We start from the raw sequence: 24,307 nt of genomic DNA, 5'->3' as shown, positions 1-24,307 counted from the left end.
TGCAGTCCTGCTGAACCTTGAGTGAACTTTAGGAGTAATTTAAAAGTCAAATGTTGTCAGGGCAGGAAATAAAATGTTTTCCACGGCTATTTGTGGTGGCTGACTGATGCAAGTGTTCTTTCACAAATACATTGTGAAAGCAAGAGAAATCGTGAACATTTTCTGGAGATATAAAAGACTAATCGCATCATAATCTCAAGGTTAATCACATGCAAAAATCCAGTATTGCCATAAAGAATGGGCTTCATTTATTCGAGACATTTTCCACCATTGTCCTAAAATAACCAGAGATTAAGGGAGTAGATGGCTCATAAATGGGATGGCAATACCCATGGGTTAACAAATGACAGATTGTGTCATGGTGCACATATATTAACCAAGCCAAAGTCAAACAAATGCCAATTATACATTTTTGACCGCTTACTTTCCAAATTCATGAGAGTTGTCATATAGCTGCCAAAGTTAAAATGAACCAGACTTTCTTTGAGTTTAGTGTTAATTTCCTACCCTGCATTTTCTTTATAGGGATGCACAATAACATCTGCACATGATCGGTATTGGCTGAAAAAGGCTTTACAATATTGGCATGAAATTAACATTTCTGGTAATGCAACAGGTTGATGAAGCTTCGTGTACAGGAAGAGTTTACTAATTACTTTTCTTATTTTCCAATACAGGAAAATCTTTTTTGCAACTCGGGGGGGAGAGAAAATAAATGCAGATATTATCATTGGCCAAAATAAGTGGATGGTGGCAAAAACTAATATCGTGCATCCCTAATTGCGTGTATATTAGATGAGGAAACCCTTGATGTCTGTTGTCATAAATGACCTTCTTCATAGAGGTTGTGTTGAGTCTTAGCACCAGAGAAGCAAGGCACCTGTTCTAAAAACAAGACGAGGTGTTTATAAATTACAGTGGGAAAACTGATGTATGAAGCCTAAACAATAAACCAAACTAATGAGACAGACACAAATAAAATAATAAAAACATATCACAACCATACTTGAAACATGAGGGAGTCCATGTATATTTGCTGGTATTCAGAAAATCTCATCAAGTTCAGTTCAACACCAGTCAGACACAGCTGTGTCAGACACGTGGTGGTGTCTGGATGTTTTGTCCATGAGGGGGAAATGTTGGAAGATAAGAGTGCTCAGTCTGGCTCTCTGCTCTTGTCTTTGTAGAGATGCAGCTCCTCCATCTTCTCCTGCAAGAATGAAACAGGCATGGAGCTGCCTCGTGTTCTCTGTGGCAGTGTGTTAAGCTGGAAAAAACAGAAAAGACAAAATTATCATCAAGAAAACTCAGAAACAGTATTTTATTTTCAGTTTCTAGTGGGAAAACTTGTACACCTCCTGTAAAAAAACTCGGTTAATACAACCAAAACTATGGGCTACGTGTGGTGGTAGCTGTGAGCTGGCAGAGGCTATTTTCTCAGTTCTCTATTGCTTAAGAGAAAGAGTTCACTTTTGGAAAGGGCAGCCAGGCACAGAAAGGATTATTTCTTGGTTTGATTGACTGTGCGGTGACAACACCTGCGTAGGAGCTTTGTGAGGGGAATGAAGTGAAAAACAAAATTATAGCCACAATTATACAAAGATTATACAAACAGAGGATTTAAATCAGGGTTAATCAATTACAAATTCAAATGGGCCAGACTTTAAAACCAGGAAATATACTGTAGATGGGCCACACATTTTCAGCAGCCATCTATAACCATTTCAGTGTATGCATACATTGCCACATGTGATATTTATGTAAACTGGGCCACTCGGAGGTTGCCTCTGTGCCAGATGAGGCCCGGCCAGCATGTGTGGTTGACTCATATCTTTTGTTGCAGCACTTCACAGTGTTTAAGTGAATCACTGCTGCAACTTCTTAAAGTGTTATTTCTCCACATATAGTCACTCTATAGATTTATGATGAAACTGATATGTCTTCAGTTGCCGAGGTGAAGAGCATGAACACAGCAACATAGCACAAAAAACTAGCACTAAAAGCCAGAAAAGGCCAAGAAACTCTGTCCTCAGTTACAATCACCTTGCAGCGTCTCACCTTCCTGTCTGGGGACGCATGTACAAGAGAGTTGTGGTGGTTTCCCCTCTTGTCCTTTTTCTCAGGTGTCCACACCCCAGGATCCGTCTGAGTCGAGCGGTCTGACAGCGCAGAGTCTTCGGTGTTGTTTTTCCAAACCGAGGTGCCCTTGTTATGTTCTGTCTCATTACTTTGGGGGAAAACAAAGGCCTCCTCCTCTGAACCTGACAGAGAACATAAAAAAATCAGTTTGCTAGGTTCGAGGTCATTTTATAAGCAGGGTATTTTAGGTGTTAGCTGTATGTTTTGTATATGATGTAGAAAGGACGTACTCCAGCTGTTGCCCTTGGTTCTTGAGTCAGGGGCAGGGGTGCAGGGGCAGGACCCTGTTGTGTTCTTGTGTTTCTTCGAACACTCCATTCCCACCAGATCTCTACAGTGTCTGTGACAGTTTATCCCACAGTCTGCAAACAGACAAAAACTTTAACAGAAGCATTTCTACTTAAAGGATCAGTCCACTCAAATTAAAAAAAAGGTCTCTGAATTCAATGCTTTGAGCACCACGAACCAAATCACTTTCTCAGACCAAAATGATCTGCTTGGCCGGATACCACAACTGGTAAGTAAGAAAATATATTTTATATATATTACAATTTTTTTTTGTATTTTTGCTGAACAGACCCTTTTTTTGAGCTGGTTCAGAATGAGCCAGTTGATTGACCTCTGGTTTTGCTGCTCGCAGCTTTCTTGAGGACTGCTCATCCAAAACTACTTCACACGTGACGCTGACTGTGTAGACTTTTAAACTCAAATTATCAACTTTACCAAGTGTGAAGTGGACTGAATACAAGTTTAATAAGACATCTGAAGAACATACAGACAGAAAGACAGAGATCCCTTGTTTTATAGTTAGATACAGGGCATCATCTTGCTCTGATGAAGCTGATTACTCTTTGATGAAAACTGAGACCACATGGATTGTGATCTTACCTTTACAGTGGTAGCCCTGCTTGATGACTCCCCACAGCTACAAGAGAGCAGACACCATACATGTTATTGCAGTCTGACTGGCCATGTATATAAGACTAAACGTGGATACAATGGATACTCACAAAGCTTCTACATGTAGAACACAACGTTGGTCGTTTATACGTCATTTCATGGAAGTTATGCGCGTCTTTGAAGTTGAAGCCCAGCTTGGCACATACAGACATTCCCCTCATGAAGTAAGAGGTGATTTCCTCACGGCTGATTTGTCCTTCTCTGGGCAGAAAATTTTCCAAAGTGCAACACAACAGTGAGTAAGTCAGTTGAGGGTTTTAGAAACCATTCAGCAGCTCATGTTGTTTCATGTTTTCTCAGTTTTGCAGCCACAACAACATGAGAGGCCTTTGTGCATTGCAGCTTCCTCACCTGTCAGTTTCGTGAGTGCAGAAGGAAAAGGGGAAGTTGGCTGCTATTTTCTCAAAGTCCTCCAGCGAAATGTAGTCATCCTGATTCTGGTCGTAATTTTTCATTATGGACTGCAGGGGGCAACAGAGCAATCAGATGTTCAGTTGCACTTGTCAGGGAGCAGTTGGTTAGTTCTGCTTTAGCCTGCCAAGTAATAAGGAAGTGAAAGACATGGTTTTGTTGCAGAGTCACATACTCACATCCACCATCTGTTTGACGTGTTTAGAGATGGTGTCAGGGTCGAGCCTGGGTGTGACCCCTGAACCCCACTCTGCCACTACAGGCGGTTTAACAGGAGCTACAGGCTGTGGACCGACAGATGCAGTGATGAGACACGAAGGACTGCACATGTGAGAAACAGGAAAAAAAGAGCACACCCACCACATAACACGCTTCCCTAACGTACGGCGCTTTGATGTGGCACATTTTGATGTATTTCGACACTGAGTCTGTGCTTTTGTTTTGAAGATGTTACACCCACAGAGAGTACGCAAATGTCCCCCGTCTTGTGAAAAGAGGTTATAGCAAGTGAGAGCCTGACGGCTTGGGAGAGAACTCAACTTCAAAGAGGGGTATTTAGCTCTACTGACCTGGATCTTGGGGTTCTTGGGTTCCTTGGTGTATGAAAGTTCATATATCTCATCCTCAGTGTAGTATAAATCTAGAGAGAGCTGAAGCATTAAAGAACATAATTTGAGATGTTCTCGTCAAAATCTTTTTATCTGAATTCTTAAAACACTCTCCCAGTTTCTGTGTCGTACCGTGAGCAGATGCAGGAGGTCTTTGTTGGCCTCGAAAGGTGGCGTGCAGCTGTGTATAGACAGCAGGTCGTTGATGTTGCTGTACAGATGCTGCAGCTTGCTCAGGTTGATCTTGTCGTCGTCGATGTAGTCCGGCAGGGCCTCATTCAGCGAGATTAGATCCTTCAGGTGGACACCCAGGATGGGCACCTTGAAGCCGCTGCAGTCGTTGTAAACCCGCCGGTAGTTGATGTAGTTGCTGCGTGAGGAGAGCAGCTCTGTCATCTCACTCAGGGCCTCAAAGAGGACAAAGATCAAGAAGGTAAAGATAAATGAGCCTGTTGTGTGTCTCTGTAGTTAGTTATTCGAAGGCATACTGTGCAGGATTTGTTGGTTGCTGTTCGTAAACACATCTGGGACCACATGTATAAACCATGCGTACACAGGAGGAATGTTTCCAAATGTATAAAATTCTACGGGTGATGGTCGCACCATCTTTCCACGCAGATTTCCGAATGTATAAAAATCCACAGAGGGAGAGAATGTGTTTACTGGTACACATCTTAACACCCTGTGTACCATGCACGCAGTCTTTTCAGTCTGATTATTGTGATTTTGCAAGTTGGCAGAAAAGGATAAGAAATGTGTGAATTAGGGTGGCGTTTTATTTAGGGCTGTTTTTTCACTAAATTGTGTTAGGATTACATCTATAGTTTAAAAAAACCTTCACTATGATCACACGCTGCTGAAGTGATGTGTGAGTTTTTAACCTTACTTACCGTCTTCTGTAAATGTGTTTGTCAGTATGCATTATGATAATTATAACGATCTTCATTTAAATAAACAAATAAGTACATGATTTTTATATACATATATAAATATTGTTTTCCAATATTATTGGAGAGTAAGAATACCTTCAGGTGTAACCGGCACTATATAGGGGCTGTAGCCGTGCGTAATGGCTGTGCCACATAATACAATCAGTAGCCATGTTGCCATAAATATAACATGTTACATGGTTACATGGGAGGTGCTGTCGTCATTATTAAACTACCACTGCTGCCAATGAAAATGTATCTATGTCACTCAGGCACAAATGTTCATGAGGTAATGTATCGAGTTTTATTCTTGTTATATCTAGTCACGTTCGCCAACTTCCTTCCTCACTCTCTGACGTACCAACTGCTGTTTCCTTGGAAGTTATTACGAAAATTACAGAACTTTGTTGAACTTTTGCTTTTTTTCTTATCTTTTAGTGATCAAATAATCATAATAACCCATTTGGTCCACAACATGTTGAATACACAATGTGTATACAGCTGGCAGCCTTGCTTTAAGCAATATGTTAAATTATTATACTTTTTGTCTGACTCAACAACTAAAGAAAAATAATTGATATAAGGTTAAGGCAAAGGAACCTGTGTTGTCCCCCAAAAGAAAACAAGAAGTGAAAATGTGACCTACTGTAAACCAAATAATTCTCCAATTTGCTGTTACACTTTCTATTATAACAAGCTATATTGATTTTACAAAGTAAGTAACAGCAGCATAAAATTATGAATAACAAAATCACACACGCATACGTTAAAACCAAAAATGTCCAAGAAGGTGAAAGATTCAAGAAAGAAAAGCTGAATTGTTATGGCTTTGTGGTGAGGTAGCCTGACTCCTGTGTAATATTTGAAATACCTTAGTGATGTCAGGAGACAGAAGGTTAGAGGTGTCTTTGAGGCGGGAGATTGAGCTGTGACAGAGGCCTCCAGTCACTGCCATTAGAGTGTTAAAGTTTTGCAGCGCACGAAGTTTCTATAGCGGAGAGAGCAGAGGGAATGAATGCGTGGTGTGAAACAGCAAGTAATTTTCTCCAAAAACAAAACCAAGAAACCAAAACAAGCACATTTGTTGGCAGCCAAACAAAAATCCCCTCTGAGTCTCTGAACTATTTTTTTGTGATGTCCGATCCCTCGCCAGTTTACCTGGGCCACGTGAATGAACTTAGTGAAGACCTGGGCTCTCTGCTGGGCTGTGTGTCTGCTGAGGATCATCAGCTGGACCCACTGGGAGACTCCGTTACACATCATGACCGACCGCTCCAGAGCAGGGTTGTCCCTCACTGAGCCTCGCACCACGTAGCTGCGGTAGTCCAGGAACTGGCCAATCAGATAGCAGTGGTCAGTCAGGAACAACTTAAGGTGTACGAGGGTAGAAATCTGTCACCAAATTCAAACTAGCTGGTTTCAGCAGTTCACCAGCCAGATAATTGTATCAGCCACTGTTGATTGTCAGACAGATTATATTTTGCACTTCTCGCTGCTTTTCTACTGAAAGAGAAAACGGTTCTCCTACATCTGGAAGGAACATCTTACCTGACTTCTCCATAAAAGCAACGCATACAAGAAATGACTTGCCTAAAGCATTGATTTATGTTACATTTTCCATTTAATCCTATTATATAAATTCAATGTAAAGGATCACATTGAATGCAAAGTTTTTCTATTACGTTGAGTCAATGTGTAAAAATTAAAAACTACGTGTGATTTATTACAGGAGACCGAATAACAAATTTGAAATGCCTTACTTTTATTAGATGAATGATAAAAGCTTGAAAAACACATTATTTTATGTAGATGTTCCTCTTAATTATATATGCTATAATTGAATAAACAATAAGGTTAATGAGTATGAATTTAATTTATTCACGTTGACTCAACATGATAAAAATGTTTTAATAAATGTGACACTACACTGAAGTAATTAAAATACTTACGTCACTGTCTGAGGCTATTTTTTTTGGGGAGTTTTTTTTGTGACCCTTTCTAAATGGTTAGAGTCTAAAGATGCAGATATTAATTAGTTATTAAATAAAATAAAAGTAGAAAAGTAAAATAAAAGCACATGGATTTTGGTACGGACGTTCTGCTTTGCCAGAAAGTAAGTGGTCAAACTACCCATTGGATGCTGTTGAAGTACTTCAGTGAAGTACTCTTACGTAATCTGTTTCCAGATTATTGCCAGTATATACAGTACATATAATAATTAATTTATTATATGAGCTACAGTAACTACCTATAATAGTAATACAAAAAGGTTTTATTCTATCGAAGCTGTGGCCTTTAAACTCCCTTACAGTCTGTTGTTTCATTTTAAGTACAGCTGTCTCTGCATTGCATCAAGATGTACAAAAGTGTGAGTGCAGTTAATTGTTCAGCCTCATTTTAACATTTACACAGAGAAAACAATGATAACCTTAAAAGCCTCTGCTTAGTTGTCGGTTAAAATTATGTTTTAACTATAAATTGTTGCTATTATAGCATGTCTTTCTTTATCAGGGTTATTATGAGACAATTATATCCATATAACCTCTGGTATTGCAATTAGTATTTGTTCAGTTAAGAGTGTTATCAAATCTTCCTGGTTTGCACTTTCACCTATTATGAGTGTTTCTCTCAGGAGCAGCAAGTCATGGCAACAGGATGAGGTCTCATTAAGTAACAACAGCAAATAATAAGAGGCTGTTCACTGAACTTACTGAAACGTTACAGAAGTTCTTGAACTCCAGGTAGCTGAGGTGCTCAGCCATCTCATCTGGCTCCATGTGGTCGAAGATCAAAGACACCTTCCTCTTCTTCACAGAGGGTGAGGGTGCCTGGAATATGTTCACATGAGGGCTTCTAGGAAAAGAAAGCCAAGCAACAGGACAAAAATACTCGGTTTTTCTATTTATAGAAAAACTCTATTTTCTATTTATAGAAAAACTTGTTTGAGTTGTGGCCAAATAAGAAAACTATAATCCCTCCAGGGCATGGCTCACAGGCAGGAGGTGTCGATGAGCTGCGAGTGCGTCTCCTCTCCATCTGACCGAACCAGCGCCCACAGGTCCCCCATGGTCTGCTCCAGGCGGGGGTCCGCCTCAAATACCGCCGGGAACTGGCTGATCCACTGCCTTGCCACACAGCAGAACAGAAAGTATGTTTACTACCCGCAAACAGAGCAGGATAACCAGTTCTATCACAGTCTGTCATACAACACGCTCATGTGCCTGGCGTCCTTACTCACCTGGTAAGGTGGCAGATCTGTGAACGCTTTAGTCCTCTCTTGTCTGAAGGACAATCCTTATAAGTGAGAGACAGAGTCAAGGATCTAAACACGCTGAGCAGATATGGCTCAACATTACAAAAGAAAAAAACACCAGCAGGGATATATATACTTTAAATCTGCTTTGTCGACAAGGAGTGCAAAACAAAGCCATGCCTGTTTCCTGATCTGATTAATGAATGTGGACATGTGATTGGGAGCAGTGCACCGGTGGGACCAGAGTATTGCACTGAGTGACAGAGGAGGATATAGCGTGAGAAGTTTCTGGGCAAACATTTGAGATGGCACAACCCAACTGTGCATCATCAGCGTCATGTGGACCAGCTGGGACCCTCTGGGGCTGGAGAGCTTCCCTTCTGAATCTGTAACCAAAACAGAGCAGCACATTTTACATTAAGAGGATTAACAACAAAAACTACAACAACACAAACTGTGGGCTGCACCGATGGCTCAGTGGTCAAGCAGTTCAGTTCAGTCCAGTTCAGTTGAGTTGGTTTTAGATGTTCATATTGGTTTTCTCCAGTTGCTTCGTTTTCCTGTCGCACCCCTAAGACATGCAGCACAGATAGATTGACCTGGATCTAGGGATTTAAAATTTCCTGTAGGTTGAGTGTCGACCTGTATTAACCTTGCAATGAAATGTCCATCAGTTATCCCAAAGGCCAATATGACATTGTCAAACATCTTGTTTTGTCCACAAGCCAACTATATTTAGTTTACTGTCATAGAGCCAGAAAACAGTCACATTAAAGAAGCTGGACTTTTGGATTTTGACTTTTATTCCTTAAAAAACTACTCATACAAAGTATTCAATTATCAAAATAGCTGCTAATCTTCTATATCTATGGATACATGTGCGTGTATGTGATCCGCTGTGCAAGTAGTCTACTGTCTGACACTTTTCACGCTTAATACTATAATAAATATAAGAGCATTAATTTTTATTTCTACTGTACGTGAGGTTTTGATATAGATTACTTATTGATATTACTTTAAAGATACATGTAGCATGACTCAAAGGGTCATTACAAACAAACCACCTGCTCCAAAACAAATTCTACTTCTGATATCCAGATGTTCAGATGTTTTTTCATTTATTTCCTTTTGTCCATTTGTGGTCAACACAACATAAAACTACTCAACATCAGTGTCTCCGTTCCTGCTTACTAGCTGTGGACTTTTTTTATTATTATTTTCTACCTTGATGAAAACTATTCCCTAAGAAAAACTGTAAGGATCTTATATTTGGAAAAGCATGTTGGTTTTTTTTAAATGTCACTTTTTTCAGTTTCTGAGCACGAAACAGATTCCATTCACAGTAAAGGTACCGTGATGGTAGCAGGACTGGATATTTCAAAACCTTCTTTAAATTAAACATAAACTATCTGTGTGGTGGATACCATCAGGGGCATCCAGGCATGTTTTGGGAATTTGGATGACCTGACCAATGAAGAGAGTGAGACCACTGAAAGAGAGACAGAGAGGAGAGAGATTTGTATAGTTTATACTGCATGGGAATAGCTCGTTGGCCTCTGCAGCCCAACAGAACAAAGCTTGATTGTATGAGACTGCCCTTTGTCTCCCTCACTCCCTCCCTCCCTGTCAGTTTCTCTCACCCTCGATTCCCCCTCACTCTCCCTCATCCCTCATTTATATAACCTGGTTGTGATAAAGAGTAAAGACACATGACAAACTTTGGGAACACGTGCAGGGACACAGACTGACCGAAGCAGTTTAGGCAGCGCTGTATGAGCTCATCCAGGCTGGCAGCGCTGGCACTGGGAGCAGAGCTGGGGCTCTGCAGGGCCCGGCTGATGTCCTGAGGACTGGGGCATGTATTCCTCCTCCGCTGGACCAGTTTGGGCTTCCTGAGACAGAGAGAGGGAGAGCGACAGGGAGCGAGCGAGAGCGAGAGAGAAAGAGAGAGTCAGACGCAGACAGGGAGAATAACTAGACTAGAAATAAGTAGAACAGAGTGTGGTGAGGTAGTGCAGGTCAGCATCTGAGGAAATGCAGCTCCCCACATCTGATAAGCTGTGCTACAGCGCTGCAGCTGTCTAAACCATCACGTACTCACAACTGAAAACAACTACATAGCGTTCTGTGTTTCTTCGCCCAAAGCTACCTGACAGATAGTAGCAGAACAGTCAGGAAAATGTTCATTATTCGTCAAGTAGGTCACAGACTTGGACTTGTACTGACATTTCGTCTAGTCACGAAGCATCACAGGTTCAGGTATACTTTCAAGAGTAGGAGGAAAAACTGGCCCAGTTACAGACAAGTGTACTGTATTTTCACTTGATCTGTGCTTTCAGAAGCTTTTTAAATTGAGATGAGGAGTGTTGATTTGGTTGCAATCAATCCTAAATGGCACTAAATCCTACACACTAGACCTTAATTCAACAGCTAGTGACGAGGAGACCAATATGTTATTAGATAATAGGGTATATATAGTTATAATGAACACTGTAATTCCCTGAATGAGTTTAAAAAACTTGCAACACAGCTGTGTTTATTAGGTGGTTTTTATAATTGGCCAATTGTTTGTTGTATTGATGCGTGCCTTTCAAAAGTAGTTACAGTATACACTGAAAATATCAAAGGCAGGCTGTAAAAGTACAGTATTACATAACATTTGGATGGGGTCATTGCTATGATACGTTGCACATCTACAGCAATACTGATTTGCAATCCATTGTAATTTTTGAGCATTTCCTCAGAAAACCAGTCCCACTCAGCGCCTGTTTGCGTATTCACAGAAGTACAGCACAGTTTGTGGGACACATGCTAGCTGGAGGTATTATTTACTGCAATGTTATGCAAATGTACTGTATGGCAGCATGTAGAAACTGAGCAACATGACACCTCAAAGCTCGTAGATACATAATTTGCAACTGTGAGAAGGTGTTACTTTGTTTCAGGGATCACCATTAAACCCCAAGGGTTCTGAACCAGTTATGTTGAGAGTGTTGATATTAGTTGTGTTTCAACGGTAATAACTGAATGACAACATTTGTTTTCGTACAGACATATCATAAACCACACCCTTGACCATACAGAGAAGTTGGATTGGTGGTGAGTGCGATCTCAACTGCAAAACAACTTTGAATCAATGACGGTCAGGATCCACTACTTTTCTGGAGTGTTACCACGGTTACTCTTTAAGGGCTTTTCAAATACTTTGTGATTAATGCTTCCTCTTCAGATCAGGGACTCAGTTTAGCAATGTTTGAATTTATTTCACAATAGCCAGTAAGTGACTCTTTTCGTATATCTTACATTAAAACTCATATCTTTGCTTCAGTTTTGCAAAAGAAAGTTTTTATCCATAATAGAGATGAAACCTTGTTTAAAAAATGTGCCAAAACTCTCAATGTTCTGCTCATGTATTTCAGATTTTGTTGTCATGTGTCTGTAGGAACAGTGTGTACCACGTATGTATCGCTGCGAAGCTGTGTGAAGTGTTCTGTATACTGCGGCTAATGTGATGACACTACCAGGAAACACTATGAGTTCAGAGAACTGCCGACAAGTTCCCTGAATGACCAGATCTGCATCCCCTTCTCTTAACCTGCGCTCGTGAGCGGCTCATTTCCCCCCCCCGCCAACTCATGTTCTCAACAGACACACACACAAGCACGCACACACCAAATAACTAAACATAAACATGCTTGCCGGTCACCGAAAAGAGCTTTATGTACAACACATGAACGGACACTCATGGACGCACAAATTCATACAGGCATACAGGGTGACATTCACTGATCTATTTATACCACGAGCTCCTCTCCTGCCTGTACGTGCTGTTTTATCCAACCGTCACAGTTATCACACCACACATTTCCCCCTCAGCCATGCCTTGATTCAGAAACCCTGATGTCAGTGACGACCCCATCTCTCTGCATCCTGGTAGTCCTGCTCTAGGCAGCTGGTTTGAAAACCTGCTGGGCGACAAAACCACACCTCTCCTCCTCCTCCTCCTCCTCTTCGCCTCATTACACCGGCTGGCTACTGAATTCAAAACACCAACACTAAACAGCACGGCATGTACCACAGTGAGCTACTTTACGGTCCAGCTACATGTAGGTGAGACTCACAACACATAGAGGCCTTCGTGGGAAAAGGCAGACAAGCACACAAGCTGCCTGGGTTAAATTTATCTTGGCAATATGGCGTTAAAATATTATTGCCCTTATATATAATATATAAAATATATATCTTGATGTTTTGAAATCTCCTCAAACATAATCATAAGTAATGTAGATATAATGACTAAGTGAGTAAAGGCAACTGTTGCAGCCTTTACAACCAGAAAAAGACAACACTTATGACATATCACAATATAACAATATACAAAATCTAATGTATATTCACATAACACAATACCAATATAATATTGATATATGGCCCAGCCCTATTTTATGTATACCTCAGCCTTTTACACTTCTACAGCCTCGTCCAGTGAAGATTAGTGGTTGAAGGATTGATGGACATAGATTTTTTTAATCTTAAATCTTAAATAATGTGTACATTATTTAAAGAACAGTGTGTAAAATTACCTGGTGTCTTGAAACCTACTGAATACACTTCACGTCACCTCATCCTCCCCACAACCGCAATTTCTAGACACTGATGTCTTATAGGCCTCTGTGCTACACTAAGCTGCTTCCAATTGACCTTTATAACAGTAAGATTGACCTTTTTACAGTATAACAGTAAAAGATATATATGCCTGTTGGTCTCTTTGCATTTTTTCTTAATTAATAATTTTTCCCATTTTAATTTCTTTATTGTGTCCTGTTTTTAATATCTCCATGTGTATGTTTTACATTTTTGTATAATGTGCAAACCGACGAAGTAAATAAACAAAAATGAAACAATTGAGGATTCATTTCGTGACTTCTGATAGATGGTTTTCTTATCTCAGTGCCCTTTACAACTCGTCATCTCCCTCTTTGACTCAGAGTGAATCCACTTCTGACTGTCAAAGCAGTCTTACATATGAGGGGAGACGCTCGCTACTACAAACAGAAGTGCTGATTGGGAAATGTTATTGATGTCATGACGTTTGTCAGGGAATTTCCCCAAGATTGCTGAGCAGGTAACGCACAGCACAGCAGTCACTGATCTCTGTGTGATGAGTATAAGTAGCTAAAGAGACGGAGATCTGTTGGTAAATACACTCAGCATGTGGTGGAATCAATGCAAATCTGAACACAATTGGAGTTACTGTTACAGCATTTGCATTCCCCTTTTCCAAAGAGTCAGATCAGAAACTGGTTAAACAAATATAGCAGTTACACCCCCTGTACTGTAACAATGCATCCTTGGAAACACATAACTGCTGATAGTGCAAAAGAAAAGCCTCCTGTGCATGATAATAAGGAAAAAAACCCTCAAAAAGGTTGTCTCTTTCTTTAAATATTAATTAACTTGGGTCTGGGTCCATCATATCACTGATTTTATTCTAGGAAGACCTTCTACACCTCCTTTTCCTCACTGACTCTTCCTTCGCCCACTTTTTCCTCTTCCTTCATCCTTGCTCTATTCAAGCCATTCAGGAAACTGCTACTCCTTTTTCTTCTTTGGAAATCCCCCTCTCACTCCCTTTCCCATCCGTGTCAGGGCTCCTGGCTAGAGATCCAGTCCCCCCCCCCCTTCTCCCTCCCTCGCTCTCACACTGGCGGGGGGATATGCAAATTCCTCTCTTTTTCTTTCCCTAATTGATTAATTGAAGCCAGGGCCCTTTGAAGGCCTTGTTTGTGAGCTGCTCTTTTTCTCTCGCTCTCCCCTCTCACAACCTGCGCTCTTGTACCCTCTGCATCAAGAGGATACATCCACTGCAAAGAGCCATTCATCCATTTGTTCCAACAATAAAGTAACTGTACCAACCATTGTAGTTTACCTCAGAAAAATAGCAACCTATTCATAAATGTTTTGGGCTATTTTGTGAGGAAGAAGACATATAAACTGTTTGGGACTGCAGCCAGGACTCTGTTGGACAGTGAAGTTATACCTGTACCACTACACACACCTTCAGTGCCTTGACATACTTTCTCTATGTTCTCTCTCTGTTTCTCTCTATCACACACACACACACACACACACACACACACACACACACACACACACACACACACACACACACACACACTTATCACACATAATCTATATCAGTAATTCTGCTTCATTTTATTCTCCTTCCTCTACAAAGCTTTTCACAGCAAGTCTCGCAGTTTTCTAATGATTTGTTAATTTTAGCAGAACCTAATCTTGGGTTGAGTTCACTTTTCTGAACTGTTAAGTCCCCAACACGCAGCTCAGCATGACAGTTAATCTAACATCGAAAAATGCACTAATGCATACACATCTCAGGATCAGCTCTTATCTTCCAAAAGTCACAGTGTCACTCATTACATAATGACCCTAAAACAGCTAACAGCAGGTAGCACCACAGTATGCATCACTTGTTTCTTTGAAGTATATTTAATGTATTTATGTATCTATTCAGCATAAACCAGGGTTATATTATAACACAACAAAGACATTGCTTTACTGCATGGATACCTAAAAAAGTATACGTCACAGAAATTATTGAGAAATGCTGCAATATGCTTCAGTAAGCTTATTTTTTGGCCAACGTTGGCACAGAGTCCAAGTACACAAAATAAATTTAAGGTAATTTCTGCATATTCACTACACATATTTGTATAGGACAGCTGCAGATGTAGCAATACAAGTGCCAGTCAACCCTGTTCTCAACGACATCACTCCTTCTGCCCTCTCTTGCAAAATATCACCTGGCTGTAAACCACTGTGACTGGAAGATAATGGTGAAACACTGTCACATACAATTACAAAACATAGCAGATCACTTGTCCCCTTTCTTCATCTGGCACAGGTCTGTCATAGAGCTAATAAAGGATTTAAAATATGTGCTCTTGCATTTCCCACATAGAGATTCCTGCATTTTTTTTATTTCTTTTTATATCAGAATGTAGAAAATTTGAGTCCAACTTCAAGTGATTTTGTGTCACGTTATGTTATTTTATGTTCTGAATGTAATGGTTTGGTGGTGACTGAGTTTGAGTGAGAAGATAGTTCATGAATTTTGAATGATTTGGTCATTTTGTGTCATCGCAATGAAAAGTGACCCAAGGTTAAGTCCACATTAACTTCTGTTGTGCTGACAGTGTGACACATTTTGAAAAAGTGAACTCAATATTGAGGGATGCCAGTTACCAATATTCAGAAACTGTAATTCCAACTATTGATGTAAGTTAACCACGCCACTGAAGGAGATGCACAGTAATGCTGCCGCTCCATCAGTCCACCTTAAACTCAGGTAGTTAAGTCACACATAAAACACATCTGACTACCTTAACATTCAAGACACAACCCTGTCATTCCAGGCAATCTGATAAGAGCTGCGGTCACAACTTCAGCAGTAAAAGAGTATCACTGAGAACTAAGGCCACTAAATGTGTAATTTGTAAGCAGTATCCAAGATCAAATGCAAAAAACCATCATTAACTGACATGTAAATGTAAATTAGCTGGTTAGAAGAGAAAAGCAGAACACATTTCTGTGGAAAGGTGAGCAGGCAGCACTCAACAGGCATACACAACTGTTGAATGTCAGAGTCTGCTTGTGTTCAGTACACACACATAATTTGAGATGTTGATATTCTTCACTGATATGCAGGTCAAACACATTAGCTGTGACTGTGTATGTGTGTGTACGTGTGATATGTGTGTCTGCAACCTTTCTTTTAACACAAAGCCTCTTTCTCTCTCCACTGCACACTGTCTGGATTCAAATAAAGGGCAGAAAACATACACACCAAGCGGAAAATCAAAACTAAATGCCCTCGTTTCTCTTCGACTTGTCAAGAGCCTTTGCACAAACCACACTGCATCTCATAACCTCAAGGTTCACACATTGCTGCTGCACACAAAACACTTGCTGCTGACACATACTTAGACTTGCACAAGACACTGAGCTGCAAGTGGGTCCGAGTGCACCAGACTCTCAGTTTTGATGCACTCTCTTTTTTTAAATTACCTCTTGGTCTTGTTCATTGCAGAGCTCTTCTCCTCAGCGGCACTCCTCCTCCACTGGTGATCCGCACGGGCATCTGAGCGTGTCCCTACAGCTCCATGGTTGACCCTGCTCCTCCTCCTCCTCCTCCTCCTCCTTCTCTGCTGTGTCCTCTATGTGTTTATGTGCCCAGGACTGCAGGAGCGGGCACAGGATGGAGAGCTGCTGGGGGTAAGAGCTGCCCACCAACCAGTCATAGACTAGTCTGAACTCCACGCCTAAACCCTGCTTATCAAACCACTTTCTGTGTGTCAACCTCCCTCTCTATCTAAAGATATCTATCGACCACAAACTAGCAACACAAACGACTCGGTGCTCCCTCCACCTGCAACAAGGCAGAAATGCTAAGAGAAAAAGCCTCAAACAAGCCTCAAACTGGACTCCAATAGCGAACAAAAGTCATTCACTTGTCCCTTCAACATAAACAAGTCAGCATCTTAAATGGAGGAACTGGCTCTGACAGATAGGGGAACTCACATCAGTTTCTGTGTGTGTGTGTGTGTGTGTGTGTGTGTGTGTGTCTGTACAAGGGGGAGGGGAGAGTAGAGAGAGAGAGAGAGAGAGAGAGAGAGAGAGAGAGAGAGAGAGAGAGAGAGAGAGAAACTGAGCACAAATGCAGTACCAATAGAGGAAGGAGGAGGAGAGTTAGAGAGATAGTGATGAGCAATCATCTAAGCACCATCAGCGTACTCCAGGAAGCGACATCTGTGGCTTTTTTTCGGAGCATCAACGCAGAGAGAGAGAGAAAAAAAAAAAAAATAGGCCACACCTAAATGTCACTTTATGATGCAGTTTTCTGGAGTGTTGCCTGAACTTGGCAAGAGATTCAGTTCCTGAAAAGAAATCCTTAGATGTCTGATAACATTGTTGAATCGTGACCTGTGTCTCCTCACCAGATTTGTTCATCCAAGGTCTCCAGTGTCCCCCAAATCACGTCTATCACCCTGATTTCTTCCTTTTCTTCTTTTTTTTTAAAACTCCCTCTGTCATTTCTCAGGGGAGCAAGTGATTACACAGGGAGGTAGTGTCTGTGCTTGTGAATGTGGCTGTGCAGCTGGACAGGGAGACTCAAAGGGATCCTTGTTTTAACACACCAAGAGGAAGAGGCGACCAAACAGGGGACATTAATGTCCCTAAGTCTGCAGAGGTGGCTTCTTTTGCTGCAGGAAGCTGACTGGCTGGCGGAGAGAGTGGGTGATATGGCATTCAAAAGCAGGGAAAGATGCACGGAGCAGGAATCCTGCAGTCCTTGCACGGCAACTCCAACACACCTAAAAATGCATTAGGATTTGCATTAGAAAGGAGATCACTGAAGGACAGGGTTTATGGAAATGTAACTGAAGAGAAAAAAAAAAAAAGTATTAATGGTCTTTCCTGGTAATGTGGTAATCTTACTGTAATATTAAGCAATAGGTCATTCAAACAGGAAGAGTTGCAATCAACTCAGCTGGTAAATCTAAAGACACTTGACACATGCTGGAAGAATAGAAAACCTCTAAAGGAGCTAATTTTTATTATAACTCAACACCATAATCAATATTTGGTACAATCTTTTGTTTTGTGACAGACATGTTTATTTAGGAAATTCAGGACATTGTTTGTTTGTTTGACGACTTTTATTTTGTCATTTCTTGTAAAAACGGAAGTAATTGGACGATTGACGGTAACGAAAAGTAAAATTAGCTAAACAGTAACTGACGGACTCAGGGTTTTTGTTAAATTATGACTTTCTGGGAGAAGTGAAAGTTTAATTAACATAGCCTACTTAACATGTTTTTAAGTTAATTCGTAATTTCTTGTGTCATAAGTTAACTTTAGTTGTTGTAAGCTAACTAACTTGTATGCTAACTAGCCTCGTTAGCGCTAACGCTATCTGTCTTTTGGAGATGATTTATTTTCCTTCTTTTGTTTTATTTATTTTTCAAAGAACCAGCCCAATAAGCTGAATTAGACAACATTAACAACCGAGACTTACCATTATACGCCTATCTCACGGCTCTGACTGTTTTAAGCTAATTAATGCTAATTATTGATCAGTTCAGTGCCCAGTGGAGATCCACCACAGAGACGTTGAGGCCAGTTCTCAGTGTAATGTCGCCACCTTCAGGCGCGGCGCCGCAACTGCACGTAAACGGAGGCAGATTCATGAGTTGGCAGAAAAAAACAGGCAACAGCAGGTCTCTTCTGAGTCAGGACTCATACTCCCAGAATTCATGTTAGTTTTGCTTCAGTGGCGTATCACCTCCTCCTCCTCCTCCTCCTCCGCCTCCAATCCGTTTTACCCGCTGGACGGAGTTGTATCCCTGCGAGCAGCGTCCCAAAACATCGTAATAGGCTGCCAGCTGCTGTTGCAGTGGGAGCTGGGCGAGAGGGCGAGCATGCTGGAGGATGCCAGATGGAGTCTAAGAAGGTAAGGATGTGAGTGTGTGGTGCACACTGTCTGTGGGCTGGTCAGCGTTTGCTGATTGAGTGTGTGATGCGCTTTTTCCGCTCAGACTTCCAGGTTTTCTGTCTGGTGCATCCTGCCTGATCTGACCAGGAGGGGTGTGCCACTGACACCCAGGCGCATCCACTGTTCCCCACAGGGATGCATCAGGCTGTCAGTGCAGACAGAGCTGGTGATTTTGTGAAAAGATAGCATGCTTGGCCTGCCATCAGGCGAGTTTGTAGTCTCCTGCGAAACATATTTTCTGGTCCTTTTCTTCATTTTGTGTCAAAAGGGCTAAGGGGATTTAATTCAGCTGTAAGGGGACTGACAGGGAAGCTGGATGGACACCATGTAATGTTCAGGTAAATTAAATCTGATGCTTTGCACTAAGGCTGCAAGATAAAGATTTTGATTTGATTGAATAAGAATAAAATGCTAATCATAATAATAATAATACAAAATATCATAATTTCCCAAGGTGGCATTTTCAAATGACTTGTTTTGACAACAGTCATCTGTGTGATAACAGATTTCGTAGAGATCAGCAGCAAATCTTTACATGTGAGAGGCTGAAACTGGCAAATATTTTTGACATTTTCGCTTGATAAATTATTTACACAATTAATCAATCATTAGAAGTGAAATAAATGTCATGCTGATTAGCTAAACGAAAGGACGAAAGGCAGAAAGTCACTGCCAGCATTTTTAAATCAAAGAATAAATGAAATTAAAAAGATAACTGAGACTATTTCTTGATGGTGAAGTGTCTCAACGTCATTAAGAAACGGGACAGTTTCATCTATTTTAAGTAAATACAAAGATTTTTCTTGCTTGTTTGCAGAAGAAATGACCCTTGGTACTTTAACGCAGAAGCATAAAAAAAATCTGAAATTTTATGGGAAAATGCCAAAGTGCACAAAGCTCATTAAAAGCCAGACATACTGTCTAGTGTCTCATCCTGTTGATGACTTAACTTTAGGAAAGCGTCTGCACTGAATGGACCAAGCGTCAGGCTGAGCTTTGCATTGATCCAACAGATTATAGGTTGGATATTGGCAGTTTTTAAGTTCAAATCACCTGATCATCCAGGGAAGAACATTGATTATATTATTTACAACTGCTGAGTTTTTTAAATACTTTTTTTTTAAGCTTTAGTTGTTATATATACTCTCACAAATACTGAATTATTAGAACATTTTTAAAAATGTGTATGCTTACATTTCATAATCATATTTATTTTAATCAGGAATACAGTAATAACAAAAAATGTAGTAGCCTATTTAGACGAATTGATTATTGTACACTAGAACTGCAACTATTTTGATAATCTATGAATCGCTTCAGTCAATTTTCAAGCAAAAATGTCAAACATTTGCTGATATTAGCTTCCTGTATTCCCTTTACACCGTTTTGAGCTCTGGGAAATTGTGAACAGCATTTTTCTGACATTTTATAGACCACACAATTAATCCTTTAATTGTGAAAATAATCAGCAGATTAATCGATAATGAAAATAATTGTAAGTGGCAGCCCTACTGCACAGATCTCCCATGATGCATCCCTACACGATCTGTCCTGCGTTACTCCTGCAGTGACCTGTTCTTGTTTGAATGCCGTACATCATCACATTAAACTCACACAGCCTCTTCAGCTGACTGTCAGGTGAAACAGATGTCTTAATTTTCCACATAGCTCTGTTTGGGTGCAGAGCAGCTAATGCGGTGTTAATGCACTCATTCACCTAATTCTTAAGGAGTTTCTGTACAGTGCAGCTGACTTATTCACTTTGAAGAGTTAAGGTGTGTGTTTGTGTGTGTGTGTGTGTGTGTGTGTGTGTGTGTGTGTGTGCATCTGTTCTTACTGCACACTCCCAAAAGGCTAGTCCTCACCCCCCTTTCCTTTTATAGCCTCAGACATGTGGAAGGAGGGGTGGGATGTGTGTGTGTGTGTGTGTGTGTGTGTGTTGGAGGGGGACAGCCTGTGTGAAGGAGTGGCCCACTTCTACAAACATGGCGGCATGGTGGGATGGGAGCCGTGTAAATGTGTAACAAGGTGCCTACCCCTCCCACCTCCCCTCCCTCCCTCCCTCCCTCCTTCATCTGCGGTTGGGGGGATGCAAGGCGAGAGGGGAGAGGAGTCGGGGAGAGTCTCGCCTCCCGTCACTCTCTCTCACAACACCGTGAGAGCCACAGGACTCATGCTGTCCTCCAGCACACCCACACACACTAGCACTGAGAGCGAGACACGCTGAGAGCGAGAGAGGGTGAGAGAGAGGGGTACAGCACGAAGAAAGGGGAGAGAGGGAGGGACATAGCAAAGGAGATAAAAAAAAAATCCAAAACCTGAAGAGAGAAAACAAAAGGATTTTCTCTTTTCTCCCGAGGAGCTGCTGCGAATAACCCTCGGTGAAGGATGGCAGAAGGGGGAGAGGGAGAGGAGGAGATTCAGTTCCTGCGAACGGTGAGTCCTGCTTACTCTCCTTCTCGGGAAGAGCTAACCTGCACTGGCTGCTGGAGGGGAGTTCGGGGCTGGAGAAGAAGATGAGGAGTTTTGATACGTGAAATGAGCAAGAAAGGAAATGAGAAGCAATTAATTTACACCCTGTGTGATTCAACTCTTGACCTAAAATTAACTCATGATCTTCCAGCGTCAACTTTATTCCTCCACTGATTTCACAGTTTCTCCACTTTTAGCACTTTTGCTTTTCTGGCAGTGGATATTTAAGTCATGTCTGTAGTTGCAGTTCTCCGAGCCAAGGCCCGCTTCTGTATATAGTTGACTATTTTTGCGTTGCCCTGAATGTGCCATGACCTGCTTATTAGTTGCTCTCTTTAAACTTGGTAATTGATTTCTTTAATCTCTCGTGAGCGCAGAAATCCGGGGGTTGTTAACCTACATTACGTGATCATTATTTTGATCTTTTCAGTATGCACTCCTCATTGTTTTGCCTAATCTCTTTTATATTACTTCCAGAATGTTCTGGGCTTAAGAATAGGTGGGGTAACACTGTATGCGTGCATATGTGAGCAGCGAGCACAGATAGATAGACAGGGGCTGGTGCATCTGTTAGCATCGTTATCTATTTATATCTGAGGAAAGTAGAGCCTGTCAGTGTGGGGTGAGGAGGCAGAGCAACAAGCTACTCAGAGCCTGCAGGGGACAGCTGGCCAAAAACTGCATGTCTTCCTTGGAGAAGCCAACACACAGATATCCACTTCACAGTCTCAAAGTGGGGGGATGACCCTGAAAATGACCTAAAACAGCTGAGTTGTTGAAATTTGTTGTCAAAGCTAAAGAGAAGGGAGATGGATCTGAGACATGTACTGTATTATTTGGTCTGAATATAATGTACATTTGATCCAGTTGGTGCTCTCTCTCCATGCACCTTAACCTAAAGCCTACCACCTTTTGGACCTAAACCGGTGTTGTAAATAAGCTTATAGGCTTTAAATGCAGTGAAGTGTGACATTGATTTATGCTACATACTTGTCCCTGATACGAAAAAATAATCAGGATGAAAAATGTCGAGGAACCCTTGATTACTGATACCAGTAATCTAGAGTTGCAATGATTAATCAGTTAGTGGTATTAAATTAATCACCAACTATTATGATAATCGATTCATTGTTTTGGGTCATTTTGTAAGGAAAAAAAGATTCTTTGATTTCGGTTTCGTAAATGTAAATATTTACTGGTTGGTTTACTCTGCTATGACAGTAAACTGAATATATTTGAGTTGTGGATAAAACAAGACATTAGACACGTCATCTTCGGCTTTGGGATAAACAGATCAACATTTTTCACTAGTTTCCAGCCTTTTTATGGACCAAATAAGTAATTGATTAATCAAGTAAATGATTGACAGATTAATCGATCATGAAAATTGTTTTTATTTGCTCCCTAGTCTTCTGGTTTCTTTACTCCTTTATGACAGGAAACTGAATATCTTTGGGTTGTGGACAAAACAAGACATTCGAGGACGTCATCTTGGGCTTTGGGAAACACTAATTGCTATTTTTCACCATTTTATGATATTTTTTACAGACTGTATCAAGAAAGAATCGATTAATCAAGAAAATTAATAAAAAAAAATGTCTTGATAAAAGATAATCATTAGTTGCAGTAATTACCTGAAGGATTGTAGGGTAGGTAAACAGAATCAGAAACAATTGTGTTGGTTTTTAATGACAGTTTGCTTGAGATAATTCATTTTATTGGTGTTGACAGTTTTAATTTGTCGGTAAACAATAATACCAAAGTAGCGCAGGACTAAATCAGCAGCAAAATCTCCACAATGAAATGTAACTCCATTTAAAGTGGAGCTCTACATAACAGCTACAGTTACCGTGATATTTACCTCGCTGTCATTTTAATCTCGTTAGCTGTGAAATAATAGTTCAGGTACAAAAGAGCCCAGATAGCGGCATGCAGAAAGACCACGAGTAGATTATATTGACTGACAGGATTCCTGTCAAGCTTGTGGAGTCAGCCGACAATACCTACAAGATGATGGCATTACAGAGAGAGCACAGCTGTTCCCTCTATTACAAAACTATCAACAGCATTTTATTTTTGCTTCTCTTCAGGAATTGGCAAATTAATTGTAAGACACGTAGGCTAAACACTTTGAATGCCTTCACTGGGTTTGTCCTTTCACTCAAGAGCTCAGTTATGAAGACACTATTAGACACCAACACTTCAAAAGGAAAAACAATACAGCTCTATGTGAATTATTAATGTCGCGTGTGCTTCAATGGGTTTATCTTCGACACTGTCAGGGTCAGGGGTTCGACCCCCCTTGGGAATACAGGGCTAAAAATGTAAGTGCTCGTGGTGCTGTGAGGACCTTTGGATTAAAGCATCCACCAAATGGTCTGTGTTATCAGGCTTTTAATTAGAGGCCAGTGATGGGAGGCATTGTGTGAGTCAGCTGTTTCTCTCTGCTGGGGTTTTTCCCTGAGTTATATTGGAGGTGGGAGGTGTGATGAGAGTGGTGTGTGGGCACAGAGGAGTTCTTACCTCACCTGGACCAGCAGGGGCAGCAGACCGTAGTTAGAGATTTGCTGATATAATCTTTTTACCATTACATAACCTTAAGACATGGCGGCTTACATCTTGTATGTCAAGATTCACTTTTCAGCAGAGGTTAAACTCAGCCCCTTATAAATCTTCCGAAAATACAGCCTTTGTGAGCTCAAAGCTGAGCACATTTCTGCACATTTACTGTGCATTGATAACTATAGCTTGGACTGCAACTAATTTCAGTTATCATGGTCTCTACAGGAGTAAGACAAGTTAGCAGAGATGCATGATGGGGGATCTATATAGTTGTGCATCCAAAATTTCTTTCCAAAAATAGTCCTTTTTTTCCCCCAGAGCTAAGCACATTTTGGCACACATTACTGTGTATTGATAGCTACTACTTACTGCAGGTCCTACAGAATAAAATCCCTGG

General features: G+C 40.9%; 2 protein-coding genes across 8 annotated transcripts in view; one reads left to right on the top strand and one right to left on the bottom strand.

The window, feature by feature from the left end:
• Positions 1-218: 218 nt before the first annotated feature.
• Positions 219-18,829, bottom strand: rasgrp4 (RAS guanyl releasing protein 4). 2 transcript variants are annotated; one of them, XM_084351837.1, is made up of 18 exons: positions 18,400-18,829; positions 16,389-17,695; positions 10,050-10,192; positions 8,575-8,686; positions 8,286-8,348; positions 8,041-8,172; positions 7,759-7,900; positions 6,206-6,379; positions 5,919-6,035; positions 4,251-4,526; positions 4,080-4,160; positions 3,690-3,794; positions 3,451-3,560; positions 3,150-3,300; positions 3,028-3,064; positions 2,370-2,501; positions 2,044-2,261; positions 219-1,267 (listed from the first exon to the last, which is right to left on the bottom strand). In XM_084351837.1, exons 2-18 carry the CDS (start codon positions 16,403-16,405, stop codon positions 1,157-1,159), a joined length of 2,121 nt encoding a protein of 706 aa, XP_084207963.1. In that variant the 5' UTR covers positions 16,406-17,695; positions 18,400-18,829; the 3' UTR covers positions 219-1,156. The 2 variants fall into 2 exon arrangements, with proteins under 2 accessions (XP_084207963.1, XP_084207964.1); XM_084351838.1 differs by having other exon boundaries at positions 17,318-17,695.
• A 2,197-nt stretch (positions 18,830-21,026) lies between these two features.
• The window catches only part of ryr1b (ryanodine receptor 1b (skeletal)), a 66,158-nt gene continuing 62,877 nt past the window's right edge, over positions 21,027-24,307 (top strand). For 4 of the 6 annotated variants that reach the window (XM_084351835.1, XM_084351832.1, XM_084351831.1 and 1 more), the window contains exon 1: positions 21,027-21,312. In XM_084351835.1, the coding sequence (XP_084207961.1) occupies positions 21,265-21,312 (48 nt within the window). In that variant the 5' untranslated portion in view covers positions 21,027-21,264. The remainder of the gene's footprint in view (positions 21,313-24,307) is intronic. The other 2 variants (XM_084351834.1, XM_084351833.1) reach the window with 1 other exon arrangement.

The sequence above is a fragment of the Pagrus pagrus genome (assembly GCF_965226575.1).
Source record: "Pagrus pagrus genome assembly, chromosome: 4".
In the NCBI taxonomy this organism is placed as follows: domain Eukaryota; kingdom Metazoa; phylum Chordata; class Actinopteri; order Spariformes; family Sparidae; genus Pagrus; species Pagrus pagrus.
Note: the sequence above shows the minus strand (reverse complement) of the source record. Positions and strands in the feature narration are given on the sequence as shown.